Genomic DNA, 16,460 nt, shown 5'->3' on the forward strand with positions numbered 1-16,460 from the left:
GATTACAAATCAATCAGGGCATATTTGGCTACGCTGCTTGGCTTGAGCGAATAATAGGCTCAGAAATCAGTCGCGCAGGAAGCTCTCTTCGAATGGATAGTGAGTCAGTAGCTCATAGCCGGTCTCGGTCACGAGTAGTTGGTTCTCCAGCTTAATGCCATCCTTGCCTCCGACTTCACCGACATACGCCTCAACGGATAACACCATGCCCGGTTGCAGCTCTCCTTCGTAGCCGTATGATTCTAAGTCTTCTGGGTAGCGAATGCACGGGTACTCGTCGCACAAGCCTACGCCATGGAACATCACGGCATAGCGCTGAGCGCGGCAGCTTTCAGGCAGGCGGTGACCGTTGCGCGTCAGGTCCGTAAAGCGTACCCCGGGCTTGACCATCTCGATGTTGGTGGTGATATGTTCGTGGGCGATGCGATACAGGCGTTTCTGTTCGGCTGTAGGCTCGAGATCGCCGCAGATCCAGCTGCGCGACATGTCCACGCACATCCCGTATACGCCGATGAGGTCGGTATCGAAGGACACCAGGTCTCCGTCGCGAATTACCCGCGGCCCAGATTCCTGATACCAAGGGTTGGTGCGCGGTCCGGAACTAAGAATACGAGTTTCAATCCATTCGCCACCACGGCGAATATTGCCGACGTGCAGAGCAGCCCAGACATCGTTTTCGGTGGCACCGGCGCGCATGGCCTGGCGCATCTCACCGATCGCGGCTTCGCAAGATGCGACTGCACAGCGTATAGCCCGGATCTCGTCTGGCCCTTTAATCTTCCGAGCGTGCTCGGTGACCGTCTGCCCATCACAGATTTCCACTCCCAGCGCGTCGAGGGCGCGCACGCCTGCGACTTCAATGCGGTCCACGGCTAGCCGGCGGGTGTTGCCGGCATGTTTTCGGAGCAATTCGTCAACTTGTGCGCAGAAACTGGTGGCGTGTTTACTGGTATGTTCGGCGGTTTCATAGTAGAAGAATGAGGCGCCACTGCGCAGTTCGTTGATCAGTGGCAGGTGCGCGGTAAGATGGTTGCAACCATGGAAATCCCACAGCACTACATAACCGTTAGCTGCGACGAAGCAGGCGCGGGCGGGATTGTGCGTAGTCCACAACTGCATATTGGTAGAGTCAGTGGCGTAGCGAATGTTTAGTGGATCGAACAGCAGGATGCCACCAAGGCCGCGGTCAACCAGCTGATCGCGAAGGCGTTGCAGGCGAAACGCGCGCATGGTGGGTAGGTGAGGCGGCTGCAAGCCCAGCTGCTCCCACTCCGCGAACGCCAGCGGAGTTGGACCGATTTCTACGCGGTCGTTGTCGTTGGCCGAGCCATCAGGTTTGAGCGTAGCGCTGTGCGCCCGGGCAGGGTCGATACGGCGAGAGTGAGGAGGGATGAAGCACGGCGAGTTCATTTTGACTGGTTTTTCGTTTATCGTGGACAGAACTTGCTCGCTCGCTCATGGCTTGCTCTGCAGCAGGTCGACAAAGCTGTGCACGAGATGATCGAGCGTGCTTTTCCTCTCTGTCGCCCAGATAAATAATGATCGTTTGAGAAAGATAGAGAAGAGTGGACTTTGGGCAGCAGGGTTCTGCTTATAAACAACAGCTAGGTTCTGTGGCACGTGGGGTAATCGCCGAACGTGGAAGAGATACAGCTCTACCGCTCCGAGCCGAGCCGAGCCGATGAAAGACTAAACGACTAAGCAATGAATGTATTCATTAACCTAGCCAGTAGAATAGAGCGTGGTTGATACTAAGCAGGAGCCTTGCTTGATGCCACCTCACGATGCTGCGGGGAAGCCTCCACTTGGGGATTTCCGGATAGTGTCGCTAGCTCCGGAGTCAGGGTTTACTAGTGTCTTTCGGGTATCAGGCTCTAAGGTCGTTTGCACAAAGTGGTACAGTGTAAATTGACATACAAGGATAGTCACGGTTGTGGTAGCCTGGATATCGCTTGTCTAAGTGAGGGGCCAGGGTAAATGAATCAAACGAACAAACAAACAATAGTGCATCGTCTTTGTTTGAGATGCGTGACAATCCAACATCGGCTCTCTTGTCTGGTTAGGAAAGACCCTATACTCTCTCCCCCAGCAGAATACCTTGATACAATCTAGACAGACGTTAGAAACCCCCAACCGAGGACGTTATAGCAGGACTACTGCTTAAGACACTAATTATTATATCCTGCGGGGTTTCCATAGTACTGAAAGCACACTCAGGGCTTCGCGGCAGTTTAGATATCTTCGCCAGCCTTCTACAAGACAATTCTGTATTGTAAAAATAACAGAATAAAAAAAGTGAATTTGGTCAGTATAATAATTTCTTCTCTATATTTTCGGGATTCTTTTACCGGAATAGTCTATTTAGACCGTCAATCTTATCGCGGGCCACTTTTCAGAATATTATAGAGTCAAACTACTTAAATAGTTTCGTTTCGCTGCTACCACTCTGCTTCTAGTAATAAAAATAAATCAAATTATAAATTTATCCAGCAGATAAATCTACTGTAGAAAAAGTTATTCTTTTAATCTAGAGCTGCTTCTTAGTCTCTTTGTCTAGTTTATCAGTATCTATCGATTACTGCTTAGTATCAAGAACCGTCTACTTCTTATCGAATTCCTCTCGTACATATGTTCCGCAGAACGATAGGGCTAGCCCTGCGAGGTATAAGAGGAGCGCGGTACCTATACTGTGTATACTGAGGACGATCGATAAGGGGGTGGAAAAGATCGCGGCTCTCATGATGCGGTTCATTCCGCCGAGGCTTAATCAATACTGTCATTTTCCGATGGCAGAGGTGATCTGGACATGACTGACAAAAGAAGAGTTGTTGACCGTAGACCGAGGCAGCGCTTATCGGTTGGGCTACTCGCTTCGATATCGAGCAGGGGACTCTTTTCTGCAGTGTTATCCTGCATCAATCTACGATAAAGTGGTTGTTCGCTCGAAGAGCTAGAACCACTCCTGGTCTAGCTTGGTGTAAACATTGGTAGGAAAACTGGGAAACATTAGAAATGTGAAAGAAGAAAGTAGAGGAAAGTCAGTGAGGGGTGTGGAGCATAAATGAAAAAGAACGACGGTCAAGGCTGATCGGATATAAATCGCGGTGCCAAGCAAGCCTGCATGACCCTAACTGAGTATTCGTCACCAAGCATGATTGTGTCCAAGAAACATTGAAGACAACGTATTTTGCCAGGATTTACTCGCTCTGACTATGAGATCTCATTCTATAATCTGCTTAATAACCCAGCTGCTGAGTGCTAGCTTTGAGTTGATCCGATAGTGTAATCAATCGTGTGGTTGATTATCATGGACTTCTTCATGGCTCCAGTCTAGAAATTGAAAATAAATTTAGTGTATCCGTAGCTGTTATACTGCAGTAGGAGATCATTCGGTATAGATACTGGGAGAGACATATAACAGAGAACATGCTGCTACTGCCGAGGGACCAGGACAGACTCACATTCTGGCGTGTTATCCTAAGGATCAACTGGGTGAAAGTCAGCCGTGCCTATCTCAGAAGGGCTATATCTCATTGCCAGGAAATAATGAACCACACTGATTTGAGAATACATTACTCATAGTACCCTTATCAATATTGAATAGCTCAATTACTAAACTGGGAACCGGAAGTTAAGGATACCAAACCATCTTGAAATGTAATTTTTGTCAACCTGCGGGTATTGTTTTCACGGAGGATTTCCACCGTGTGGCACTGGAACTAACGGAGCATGGAAAATGATGAACCTCTGCGAGTCAAATTACTATATGGCATCTAAATAGGGACGATGCAGTAAATAATCAAACAGAGTCCGTTACAAGTGAATGAACCCTTTCTGAATGCCGCAACACAAAAGCGCCAGGTATGGTTATCCCTTTTAGGACTGCAGGAAGTTGAGAAGATCTTTGTTGACTTCATCGACATTAATGTTGTGGATGGCGTGAGACCCTCCAGGGTACACCTTTAGCTTCCCTTGTTGCAAAAGCTTGACGGATTTATATCCGGATGCCTGAATGGGAACGACTTGGTCATCGTCACCGTGAAGAACCAGGACTGGAATATCAATTCTCTTCAGATCCTCCGTGAAGTCTGTCTCCGAAAAGTCCTTGATTGCGTCGTACGCCGTCTTAAAACTAGTGTTCATGCCCTGCTGCCACCAACTCCGAATTTGGCCCTCGCTTTTCTGGACCCCAGCCCGGTTGAAATTAAAGAATGGTCCGCTGGGAACGTCCAGAAAGAACTGCGCTCGGTCTTTGAGCATTGCTAGGCGAAAGGAGTCGAAGACTGCCTTATCTGTTCCCTCTGGGTTTACTGCGGACTTGAGCATAAGGGGAGGCACAGCTCCGACGAGCACGGCCTTCTTGACGCGGCTGGTACCATGCTTGCCCAGAAAATGGGTCACTTCTCCTCCACCATGGGAATGCCCAACCATCATGGCATCTTTAATGTCCAGATGCTCGAAAAGCTCCTGCAGGTCATCCACGAATGTGTCCATGTTGTTGCCGTTCCAGGTCTGGGTAGATCGTCCATGACCCCGTCGGTCGTGCCCTATGACACGGTAGCCATGCTCGGCTAGGAAAAACATTTGATTCTCCCAATTGTCGCTGCTGAGCGGCCAGCCATGCGAGAAGGTAACGATCTGGCCTTCTGGGTTGCCCCAATCCTTGTAGAAAAGCTCGGCTCCGTCTCGAAGTTTGAGGTATGGCATGGTGTTCGATATATAGTTTGGTCAGGGTAGGCTAGTAAAGGGCTAAAGGTAGAATGCAAGATCTAACAAACTGCACGTTCAAATAGTCTTAGGGAGATTGCGGGCAGGAAGGAAGTTAAGTAGTAACCCTAGTGGTTGCGAATCTCGTCTTACTATGTACACACATACGTCAGACATTGTTCTCCGCCGAATCTCGCCCGCTGCCATGAACTTTGTCCGTATCTTCGGCCATCATGACGTAGTGCCCAACGACAACAATTCGATGGTTCACGAATTAACCTCCGGCGATGGGTAACAAGCTTCCTGCTGTTGAGATAAAGTTGGTTGTGAGCAAGTTTGTTGTCAGGGCTTCACTCACAAGCTATCCCTTTCTGGAGGCGGACTGCGGGTCAACAATCCATCCGTTTGTCCTTGATCCAGGGTGGCGACTGGGATATAGATCCACTTGTCCTATTAACGGGAGATATGAAGGTTTAGGAAAATCTTGAAAAGTATGTATAAGCTGTGATGTCTTATATAGTGACGATTCGAGGATAAGTCCAGATAGACCGTGGGCTAGTTTCTGGTGACTACACTTTCTTAGATGCATAAGGATAAATTGAAAATGTAGGTATGTTCTATCGTTACTCTAAGACGTAGAGATAAGATTGCCTCATTTAAACTGCTGAGCATCCTATAATCATGGGCTTTCGTATATCCTTCATTCAGCGCTGCTTAAATTACCGCTTAACGAGCATCAAATAATATATATACATGAGAATTCACGCTTGCACCACACTGAAGTGTGTGATTGCGATACAACTTTATCCCAGACGTGCGACCAACTTGGTACCGGCAACCTGTCCCTTGCGCAGGAGATCTAGACCTTCATTGAGATGGTGCAGCCCGCCCTCGATGTTCTTGAGCGGAGGTGGTCGCAGTTGATGGCAGACGTCGTGCAGCGATGCATAAAACCGACGTAGAGCGGCGTTGTCGGACGGGTTGGCCGAAAATCGAGGGCCGACCGGAGGCATCCACTGGTATGGAAGATTAAAGGCCCCATACCCAAGCAGAAAGTCCACTTCTACCCCTGCGTCGGTCGTCTTGCCCCTGTCTAACAGAGTGACCACCTTGCCCTTCGCCTTCTGGACAACCTTAATGCAAAAGTCCGTCGAACCCCCTTCGGAAAAACAGTCCAAGGCTCGGCTCATCTGTGGGTACGCGCTGGCGATTTCGTCTGCTGCAGTTGGCGATCGATAATCAAACACATCGTCAGCTCCATATTGCTTCACCAAGTCATGCGACCGTGGAGATGCTGTCGTTACGACCTTCAAGCCGGCGAGTTTGGCTACTTGAATGGCGTAGAGACCGGCACTGGTTGCACCCGCATATATGAACACAGGCGAGTCACGATGTCCTCCTTCTGGGCCTCCATCCGCCCAAGGAACGTCCAGACGCGCATTGAGAGCCAGCATCGCAGTCACGGCAGACACCCCATAGGTACTTGCTGCTTCATCGGTCACAGTGTGGGGAACCCTCCAAGCCAGGTCGCCCGGGACCTTCAGAAATTCAGCGAACGAGCCACGGTCGTAGTACAAGCCGCCGTGCACCCAGCCTGCTGCCCGGTCGCCAACCTCCCAGTTACCAGGCGCTTTCGAACCCACCTTGGCCACGGTTCCGGCAAAGTCACAGCCGATGATGGCCCCTTTCGGCGCGAGAAGGTCAACATGTTTGAAGTCTGTGGGATTCAGCGCGACCGCTTTGACGCGAACGAGGATTTCTGTGTCTGATATGGTTGGAGTGGGAACTGTCTGCACCTTGGTTCCATCTCCGCAGGGCTTTCCCAAGGCATAGTTGGCCAGTCGTGCGGTCGCCAGTCGGTTTCCCACCAGTGCTTGCATTGAATCTGGGATTGTAGTAGACATCATGAATTTAGTTTGGTTGGGCTGGGCAGATAGTCAATAGATTAGTTGTATTTCACAACCGTTGCTATCGGATGCCCACTGTTCGGCTTAGAAGACAGGTAAATTCTGCGAAAAGAACTGATGGCCACTTTATCTTACCAAGGCAGCCCAGCTATATAATACTGGGTGGATGATCAACAATGAAGGACAAATGTACCCCACAGAGTAGAATCAAGGGTGGATACGGTCCATCTTGGCGTAACCATTCGTCGGGCGTGTGAGTTCATCCGACTCGTGGCAAAATAGACTCGCAACCGCTTCTATTCTGGATCCTGATCATCGGTGGGGCCAGATTTAAGTCCACCTAAATACCGAATGAAATACTCAGCGCGAGAGCCAATTTGGCAGGCTATTGGACAACGAACGATCTCGACTCTGACAGATGTACTACGCGGTAACATGGAGGCCTGGATAAAGTGCACGCCGCGTGGAATAAACTTAGGGCAAGTTCCCGTCACGTCATTTTCCAACGCATTTTACGGTGATCTGCCCTGGTCAAAAATTCAAGATCATCAAGCCGTACCTCTATTAAAAATGCAAATGAAACTCCACAAGTAATAATAATGGTATCAACGCTATACCAAGACTTTGCGGGAACTGTAGTTGCCTTTTACTATTATCTTCAAAGGCAACACCTCCGGCATAGAGATCGAAATGCCCGCCGGGAACCCTGAATCCGCCCCAAGAGGGTTTCTGCTGCGATGGACTTTCTTAATAGGCCGGGAAAAAGGAAGTGTGAGAATGGCGTGGGCTGTGACTTTATTCACAAACTCCGCTCCAAGGTCTATCTGTGGTGAGTATTCTCCATCCATCCATTGCCTCAGATCCGGACATCATAGCCAATGAAGATCCATGTTTCCACCGGTGTAATATAGATTGCCTTAGATGAAAACGTACAGTACCCCGCACCTAGTCAAATAGAGATAAAGGTAGCATCCGCAAAGTTTCAACACGGGTACCTGTAGAGACGCTGCCAAACCATCGACACATGGCCCTTGCATAATGGCGGCCACAAGGTGGTGATCTTCGGCGATTGGCGTAGTAACATGCATTCGGCCAGGGCTGGGTCCCCAGGCTGTTACGAGGTTGGTACCTCATTTGTCCGTTGGGCTTCTGGCCCACGTGGTGGCATCTCGGAAGCCCTGTAGCCCCAGAGAAATTGAGAGTAGACGATTAGGTATACCGTCACTTTCCCCAAAGAAGAGATACTCAAGCATCACAGCGGGGTACCCAGCCTCCCCAAATCTTTCGGCGAAGGTTTAGAGGCCCGCTGCTTTGACCGCCGTCAATCCATGGTCCATGTCCATAACTGGAGGCGGCGGCGGATGACACTTTTCAGGGATATAACAGGTAACAGCGATCTTGAAGTTCAATGTCTGTGTACCTGGAATCTTGACATCCTCCCTTTGTGTCATGGAATGCCCCTCACGTGATAGAATTGGTCACTTGGAATCACCTGCCCCGGTGAGAGATCAAGAGGATATAGATAAAAGAATAATTATACTCTACAGATAAAGCATAGCCCATTTAAATACAAACCGAGGGTTCAGCAACCCGTAATTCTACGGTCCAATGCGGTCCACTACTGCGGAGTTCAATCTTGAGTTGAATGCTTCCATTGTTTTTGTTTGCTCCCTTCAATAACTCGGACAGCTCTTATCGTAGGTCGTCTGCTGAGCATCAAGCTCAAGCTCGGCATCCTAGGCCTCCGGGAATAGCATTTCTGGTTTAGTCAAGGCCGGCTATATTTGCGTATACTAGCCCCTGGGCCGGTAAAATATAACTTGGACAAGCTCCTGACACTCACCGAAAAGATTTAGAAGGATATATGCCCCAATCTCCTGAATTTCGTGTGGATGAATCCGTTTGCCCTTAGTTGGACCACCGCCTGGTCTAATTTTCTTCCGCTCGCCCTGTCACTTGGAAAGACAAGAATCTCCACATCATATATGCCGACAACGTAACTCCCGTATTGTACTCTGAGGATGGATATGCGGAAGTGATCTACTAATACGAAATTTAGAGAATGGTAATCAATATTTGGTCTACGTAACCTCATATTATAGTCTATTTTAGTACAATTAATGTGTACTCTGGTTAGGGCTAACATTAGGCTTGGCGACGGCATACTTTAGCGTCGGGACAACAATTCCACCATATATCACTAATCGAGCTCCTGGTGGGTACTCGTTGCTCCACTCCTCGCAAGTCTAACCAAAAGGAAACTGGCATCTCTCGCCATGAGCTTATATTTCTGCATAGATGGAATCATGCAATCGGCATCCCCTGCGGCTCACCACGTTTTAGTCGGTGTTGCGCACGGCCCATAAATGACAATTGACCTATGATATTTGGAAAAGCCTTAGGGCTTTGTTAACCCTATCTTGAAATGAACCCGTTTCGGACGAGCAGTTGCACCGAGCCCGACCACACATTGCAAGTGATAATCTATAGCCAGACTAGACAGCTGGGTTTATCCGACTCCTGAGCTTACGAACAATACTATCATTTATTTAGTCCATATGTAAAATGTAATAATAAAAAAGAGGACCGAACCTGCTGCACCTATTTGAATGGGAGGGAAAGAAAGAGGCAACTACTCGACCCTGACCTTTGACTGGACCAGTTCGGAAAGATGACATTGGATATCAACCAACCAATCGCACTGCCATGTGGCCTGGTGCTGCAGAACCGTTTAGTGAAGGTAGAGATGGAGTCCTCCACCTGGCCTTGAATGTGGCAGGACATGAACTCATATCTTCTATGTAGGCTGCTATGGCTGAGGCTATGGCAGATAAGAGCCGCGTGCCTGACCAGAAGTTTACACGGGCTTACGGCGAATGGGGCAAAGGAAGATGGGGTGGCCTACTGACTGGTAAAGCAAAACTCAAATGTCCCCAGTAAATGCAAATTGAAAGCTGACACTTGGAATAGGAAACATCCAGGTTGATCCACGTGATCTAGGAAATTATTATGACCTGGCAGTTCGTGAATCCGGGGTGAGTAAGGATCAATTACATGCCTGGAAGCAATACGCCGCCGCCTGCCAGGAGCAGGGCACTCCAGTCATCGCTCAGATTTGCCATCCTGGTCGCCAGTCCCCGCGAGGTGCAGGCGAAAGAGGCATGTTTGGGACGCCTGTTGCACCTAGCCCAATTCCTCTCCAAATAGGAACTGGCTGTGTGGCGTCCGTCATCAGGAACATTGCTTTCGGTGTTCCGAAAGAAATGACCGTTTCAGATATTGAAAATGTAGTTCAGAAATTTGTGAATTCTGCCCGGTTCCTGGCGGAATGTGGTTTTGCGGGTGTTGAGCTCCATGCTGCTCATGGTTATCTTTTGTGTAAGTCCTTCAGTTATTATGATCATTCACCGTCTGACTTGGTTACATTTTCTGACCGCGGTTCATATAATAGCACAATTTTTGTCCCCGAAGGTAAGCCTTCTTTACAGACTATACGCCCAGAGGCTGTCCGCATACATACAGCTAACGTGGCCAACCATTGAAGAGTAATGTACGCCATGATAAGTACGGTGGCAGCCCTGAAAGACGCGCTCGTATCGTTCTTGAAATCATCAAGGAAACCCGTGCCGTGGTGCCTGAGAACTTCTGCATCGGACTCAAGCTCAACTCTGCGGACCATAGCGCGTCCGACTTTGAGGACACCATGACACAGATTGGCCTCTTTGCAGACGCCGGAATAGATTTTCTGGAGGTATCGGGAGGGACATATGAGGACCCAAAGGTACGTGAGGATTCTAGTATTGATTTGATTGTAATTCCTTGTTGGGAGGATCGCTATTATTGATTAACCTGCCATGAATGACGCACATCGTATCTATGGGGGATAACAGGCTAAGTTTATTTGATATTATAGATGGTGGGTCGCGGACTCCAAGAAGAGAGTGCAACCAAGAGTGTACAGCGTACAGCAGCACGAGAGGCGTTCTTCTTTGACTTTGCTAAGGAGACCAGGGAACGCTTCCCAGGTCTCATCCTTATGCTCACCGGAGGCTTCCGTAGCCGGAGAGGTATCCATGCCGCTTTGAAAGGTGGGGCGTGTGATATCGTTGGCATCGGGCGCCCAGCAGTTGTTTGTCCAAACTTCCCTGAACTGATGATGGATGATAAGTATACGGATGATGAAGCAACCGTTGCTCTAGGAAAGGTACCAACACCTCTGTGGGCAAGGATACTTCAGATCAAAGTGCTGGGTGGAGGTGCGGAAACGGTATGTCTGCCCTGACTTCGATGGAACCCTTGATGAGCATCCTTCTGACTGTTTGCAGCAATTTTACGCGGGACAGATTCAACGATTGGCTACCGGGTATGCTACTCATGCACCTTGATTCAGGTATATACACGTTGCCGCCAGGTAATTGGCACTGGAATATGTGTGTAGAATATTTGCATCTTACTTAGCAACTTTATTGATATGACCTACTTGTCTGCTGTTGTCAATCTATTAATGTCTGTTCATTAATACCTCTTTCCACATGATATGTAATAGGACGAGGTACTCAATGGCAAAAGGAATATGATTAAGCAGAATGTAACTTAGAGACATAATATCATTGCATCAGAATATATCAGTGTTCAGGCAGCCTCACGATCAAGGTTTGTGACATGGATGACAATTTTGCCTCGGGTCCTCCCCGAACGCAGTCGCTCAAATGCTCCGACGGTCTCCTCAAATTCATACACCGTGTCAAGCTCAACCCGTATCTTTCCCTCACGGATCCAGCTCGCAATTTGGACCAACTCGTCCTTATGGTTCTTCATAAGCAACGCCACGTATTTCCTTTTCCCACCACCGAGAAACGCGGGGCGAATAAGCCGGTGAGCGAAAGTGACCATTGAAGGAGCTCCCACCTGGACAAAGACCTTCCCAGGTTTCAAAAATGTGTGACATTCCTGATAAAGATCCTCAGGCGATCCAATGTGGTCCACAGCATGGTGGAATACCTGTCCCTGTGACTTGAGCTCCTCCAAAACGTCCTGTGTCGTATAGTCGATCACCTCGTCCGCACCAAGGTCTCGACAGAACTGTACATTGCGCGTGGAACAAGTCACTGTAACATGACAGCCTAACAACTTAGCAATCTGCATGGCGTAAACGCCACAGCCCCCAGACCCGCCGTTTATGAACACCCTGTTCCCTGCCGCGGATATGTACGGCACGATGGACTGGTACGACGAGCGCCCCGCAACCCCAATCGTAGCAGCCGCATCTGGATCCACCCCTAACGGCAAAGGAGCAGTATTGTTTGCACTTGCGAGTATGAATTCTCCGAGCGTTCCAAACTGCTGTGGAATGCCGAGACAGCCGAAGACGAGTTGGCCAGGCGTGAATTGCCGCGCAGAAGTATCTGACCCCACAGCGATGACCCGCCCGCAGAAGTCCATTCCGGGGCTGGCGGGTGTCGTTGCAATTAGGACTTTCCCGCAAACAGTGCTCATGGCAGGTGCCTTGTAGTCGGCTGGGTTGATGGCTGTGGAGATCACCTGGATGAGCAGCTGATCACCCCGTGGGGATCCTGGGGTTCGGGCGTCAGAGGAGAAGACGAGGTTCTTCTCTAAGCCACCGTTGGTGGAGCTGTATAGCCATGCCTTCATTTTCACTGAGTTTGATATGTGTTCTTTCAGCGTTACTGGTACAGGTTTGGAGTGCAGTGCTCTGATCTAATACCCGTTCGAGTGAAGGTAACCATTGAGCTGACGTGGCGCTATGTCCAACCCCGCTTTGGTGTGCTTCTCAGCAAACACTCATAGGTTCGTAGTTACAGTGAGATACCTTGTGGCTTTGAAGATCAGGGTCAACCTCTTCAATGAGTGAACATACTAGAAGATAACAAAAGCAGTTGCGCAATATCTTTTGGATCTGCTATACTCTTGACAAGGATGTTCCTCTTGGCACAGGACAGCCGCCTGCCAGTACCGATGAGAACTGCGACCTGTCCTTACCACCAGGTTATGCTGAGCAGGCATTTTGTGATCCTGATAAAGCCGATGACCTGACCATCGAACCGGTTTTCCCCTTTGACCTGCGCTTGAGTTTGATTAAATCCCGAGCACACCGCAGTTTGTATTCCATCAACGCACTCACGAAGTCTGATGCCGAAGTGTTGAAGTCAGTTCGTGAATTGGACGATGACCTCTCGCAGTGGCGACTCTCAATCCCGCCAGAGTGGCGCCCTACCATGTTGTTCTGCTCAGAAATGTCGGACCCGAACATGAGCATGCGGTCAGTCATGCTCCGACTCAATTATTACCACTGCATGTGTTTGATTCATCAAGCAAGTAGCCGATGCAAGTCATAGATGGAGGGCAGTGGAATGACGGATGGAGTGCGCTCAAGCCTGGCCCTCTCCATCCAGGCGAGCTGATCAACCCTTTCCTAATCTGGATGAAGCTGAGCATGCCCTAGTAGACAGTATATTTTGGCAAGACGCACTAGAAGCGCCCGCGACGTGATTGTGGCACACGATCGGTTACTGACGATATATTCAGGACTTTGGCTTTTTATCCTATGTCCGCGCTGCTCACAATATTCTGCAGCATCCTCCGGACCCCTCTGGACACAAGCTCCCGCGCCGATCTGGATAGATCCAAAATTGCCAGCATTATGATAGACCGCGTCTTTTCACGAAAGCTGTCTGAGAATGATATGGTTCATTTGAAGCCTGTGGCGAGCTCAAACGGCTGGCAGAATGCGCCATCGACAAGGCCTCCTAACAAGGCCACGATAATCTCTTCGGCGCACCAGATCACATAGCTTTCCTCCTCACTCTTGTCGGCTACGTTCTACAGGACTCGAAATCAGCTTATGTCACAGACAGCGGGAGCAGGTACAGGGCAAAGTGCAATGCGAGGAGGTTGAATGTGGCTACGGGATGTTCACTGTCAGTGAGAAAACTAGTCTTCGGCATTGTGGAGTGATCTCCTTTTCTTTCACGTTATAGTACGGTAATAGTGGAGACTTCGGTTCACAAATACACAAACCCCGGCTGGAGAGACAAGCCCCGGCCCGGTCCACCAGAATCCGGTACAAATCTTGAAACCACAAGCACATGTGCTACTGGAGGGTTCGTGCGCAACGAAATCACCACAGTGCTCTGTACAATTCCAAGAGAAGAGCTGCAGATAATTGAGACTTGGGGTTTTCGCTGTCCAGTAGAAAAAAAAAAAACAAAGAAAGAAAGAAAACACAAGTCCTGACCTGAGACGCTCGAAGTTGGTTGGTTGAAATAGACTACGGCCATCTTAATCTAAAGCCCTTGTTTAACTTAGACTAGAACACCGTACAGTGCAAAATATACGTGTGTAAACGTAGAAAGCGCTTTGTGGAACACCCGAATTTAGGCTGAAGAGAGAAAAGCAGTCCGCTGCTCCTATGAAGACGGTCTGTGCCGGTTTGCCGGCTACTCTACGAAGTAGCAATATCAGCATGGAATGACTTGATCCACATGATACAGGCTTGGAAAGAACAAAAAAGACATCCCATGGTTCCAACTGCGAGCCAAAAAATAGTTTTACTATCTCTCTATAATGTAACAGGTTCATGGAAGGGACTTCGACCAACAGGTCGCAAATGATATTCGCAGGGATACAGAGACTTACTACCAAGCGAATCAAAGAAGATGTAACGGGATATATCTCTATTGATACACCAATTTGGACCATCCGACTAGAGGCTTTCGCAGACAGTGACAAGAGAACAGCGATAAATCCATGCCCTGGGGGAAAGGCCATAGTTTTGATTGAGAACGAAAGGAGAAGCATTCCCGGACTGAGAAGGTAGGAGAGAGTACAGAAAATAGACAATGTCATGTTTGATTCCCAACGTTTCATCGCTAAGCCCCCCGGGATGACACCACTCTCCTCATATCAGTAGGCCAAATATCAAAAAAGGGACGGCTGAAGGCATTCATGATCTCGGGGGTTTTATTGATGACTGCACGAATGAACCAGTCATTCATGGCATCATCCGAGTCACTTGCACATCTCAGTTTATTCTGCGAACTTATGGGGTCCACAAAGGTTTGGAAAACCCTTCTCCGCTCATCCGAATATATATCCAAGAGATCCATGGGGTTGTTCTCGTTGATGATCAGATCAAGCGTGTCTGCCAGTGCATCCGCATCCAGCAACCCAGTTGTCAGGCCCAAAGCACCGAATGGCTAGGGGGGTGGGTTAGTAATGCTCGAAAGAGTACCTCGATTGGAATTAGGTGTCTTACATTGTTTAGATGGGCTGCATCCCCAGCAAGAATACATCGGCCCTTTCGCATGGTAGTCGCACAAAGTTGATGAGTCCGATAGGTGGAGGAGTTAAGAATTTTCACGTCCAGAGGTCTCGGTCCGGGAGCAAAGATGTCCAAAAGCGCCGTAAGGTTTGAATGGGATACGAGTTCTTCGTCTGTCCGCCCATCATCCGGACTGACCGCGATTGTGCACCTGTATAATGTTTTTTTGCCTGGCTGGACCGGTTCTAGAGGCGTGATGAGCCCAAAGTGGACCGGATGGATCACCATCGAGGTCGGAAATTCGGTGTCCAGATGCTTATCTTCCAAGAGGAGATCCAAAGCAATTAGCCGTTCAGGCCAAGAGTGACCTTTGAAGGGTATTTTCAGAATCTTCCGAATGGCGGACCTTCCTCCATCAGCACCAACAACAAAGATGCCCTTGAATGGGACGGTCTCTCCATTGGGACTCCGACTAATTACCGTGACTGAGTTTCCATGGTCGTGAACCTCAGAGACCTCTCGGCTGAAATGGACGGTCACAAGACCCGTCTGGACAGCAGCCTGATAGATCAATTCAGCGAGCTGCGACTGAGGGAGGTAGAGAACACTGTTTCCATGGTCATCCCGGGTTTCCTCATTGCTTGCAAATGCAAGGGAGGCGATAATATCTCCCATCTTCATGCCTCCTTCTCCGTCGTCGACCAATGGCTTTCTCCAGCAGATTCCATTCCCTGAGAACCCAAGCTTTGCCGCCTCCTCGTAGACTGGGGTTTTCTTAAGCGCAGCTAAAGCTGCGCCATGATAGCCAACAGCTCGTGGCTGCTGGCTAAGTTTCTCTTCCTTCTCAACCACGTCCACCGGAATCCCTGCCATCGCAAGCTTCATTGCGGTCATAAGCCCCACTGGTCCGGCACCGACAACAATGACCTTCTTCACCGCTTGTTCATCGAAGGATGGCTGGCTAGCCGGAGCTGAAGTTGAGGGCTGCATGATTTCTGAGCCACGGAGAGGGAGTGGAGATGTTATGAGGTAAGTAAGGAGTTGGTGGAAGGCAAGTATTTTGATCCGTCAAATTCACTTCGGGACGAGTGAAAGGCCTATAAATACTAGCCCTCCAGGGGTCATCGTACAGTAATTGAAGCTGTGAGCACACACTCAACACTCCTCGTAAGACCCTGTCTCGGATTACATCTGGCGGGGTGGGCCGTACAGGTAAAATGCCTCTGCACAAAGGTGGTATTACTATGAGCTACGCAGTTCGACCTACAATGTGACGAAAACCCACCTGTCAAGCAATACTGAGTGCGTTGATTAATCGGTCCATTTCTGCATAGAAAGATGTTGAATTTCACGGACTTTGCGTCCTGTATGTAACGTGGTCGGGTTTTGTGAATGTTCCCACGGCCCCAACCCGGATCCGATCTTGTAAAGGGGCAGCTGGGGTTCGGGTTTTACGAATGCACGAGCGATCGGGCTTTGACCGAGACTGGATCCAGATATCGAAGTTGAATCGTAATATATATCTATGTATAATTGACTATAAAAAAGCACTGGTTGTCTTTCTT

At 49.1% G+C, this 16,460-nt stretch overlaps 7 protein-coding genes across 7 annotated transcripts; 2 read left to right on the forward strand and 5 right to left on the reverse strand.

Annotated features, from left to right (window-relative positions):
• Positions 1–66: 66 nt before the first annotated feature.
• Positions 67–1,410, reverse strand: ABOM_004299 (M24 family metallopeptidase; the record flags this gene model as incomplete). Its single annotated transcript, XM_022531429.1, has 1 exon — positions 67–1,410. One exon carries the CDS (start codon positions 1,408–1,410, stop codon positions 67–69), a length of 1,344 nt encoding a protein of 447 aa, XP_022391398.1.
• A 2,466-nt stretch (positions 1,411–3,876) lies between these two features.
• Positions 3,877–4,707, reverse strand: ABOM_004300 (alpha/beta fold hydrolase; the record flags this gene model as incomplete). The annotated part of the gene is made up of 1 exon (XM_022531430.1): positions 3,877–4,707. One exon carries the CDS (start codon positions 4,705–4,707, stop codon positions 3,877–3,879), a length of 831 nt encoding a protein of 276 aa, XP_022391418.1.
• Positions 4,708–5,510: 803 nt separating this feature from the next.
• ABOM_004301 (zinc-binding alcohol dehydrogenase family protein) lies at positions 5,511–6,611 on the reverse strand (the record flags this gene model as incomplete). Its single annotated transcript, XM_022531431.1, has 1 exon — positions 5,511–6,611. One exon carries the CDS (start codon positions 6,609–6,611, stop codon positions 5,511–5,513), a length of 1,101 nt encoding a protein of 366 aa, XP_022391419.1.
• A 2,674-nt stretch (positions 6,612–9,285) lies between these two features.
• Positions 9,286–10,999, forward strand: ABOM_004302 (NADH:flavin oxidoreductase/NADH oxidase family protein; the record flags this gene model as incomplete). The annotated part of the gene is made up of 7 exons (XM_022531432.1): positions 9,286–9,354; positions 9,420–9,525; positions 9,585–9,992; positions 10,066–10,085; positions 10,159–10,395; positions 10,528–10,881; positions 10,940–10,999. 7 exons carry the CDS (start codon positions 9,286–9,288, stop codon positions 10,997–10,999), a joined length of 1,254 nt encoding a protein of 417 aa, XP_022391420.1.
• Positions 11,000–11,246: 247 nt separating this feature from the next.
• ABOM_004303 (NAD(P)-dependent alcohol dehydrogenase) lies at positions 11,247–12,266 on the reverse strand (the record flags this gene model as incomplete). Its single annotated transcript, XM_022531433.1, has 1 exon — positions 11,247–12,266. One exon carries the CDS (start codon positions 12,264–12,266, stop codon positions 11,247–11,249), a length of 1,020 nt encoding a protein of 339 aa, XP_022391421.1.
• A 112-nt stretch (positions 12,267–12,378) lies between these two features.
• ABOM_004304 (fungal specific transcription factor domain-containing protein) lies at positions 12,379–13,425 on the forward strand (the record flags this gene model as incomplete). The annotated part of the gene is made up of 3 exons (XM_022531434.1): positions 12,379–12,435; positions 12,512–12,894; positions 13,161–13,425. 3 exons carry the CDS (start codon positions 12,379–12,381, stop codon positions 13,423–13,425), a joined length of 705 nt encoding a protein of 234 aa, XP_022391422.1.
• Positions 13,426–14,503: 1,078 nt separating this feature from the next.
• ABOM_004305 (FAD-dependent oxidoreductase) lies at positions 14,504–15,885 on the reverse strand (the record flags this gene model as incomplete). Its single annotated transcript, XM_022531435.1, has 2 exons — positions 14,504–14,830; positions 14,890–15,885. 2 exons carry the CDS (start codon positions 15,883–15,885, stop codon positions 14,504–14,506), a joined length of 1,323 nt encoding a protein of 440 aa, XP_022391423.1.
• Between the last annotated feature and the right edge of the window lie 575 nt (positions 15,886–16,460).

This window comes from Aspergillus bombycis, assembly GCF_001792695.1.
Source record: "Aspergillus bombycis strain NRRL26010 chromosome Unknown contig00021, whole genome shotgun sequence".
In the NCBI taxonomy this organism is placed as follows: domain Eukaryota; kingdom Fungi; phylum Ascomycota; class Eurotiomycetes; order Eurotiales; family Aspergillaceae; genus Aspergillus; species Aspergillus bombycis.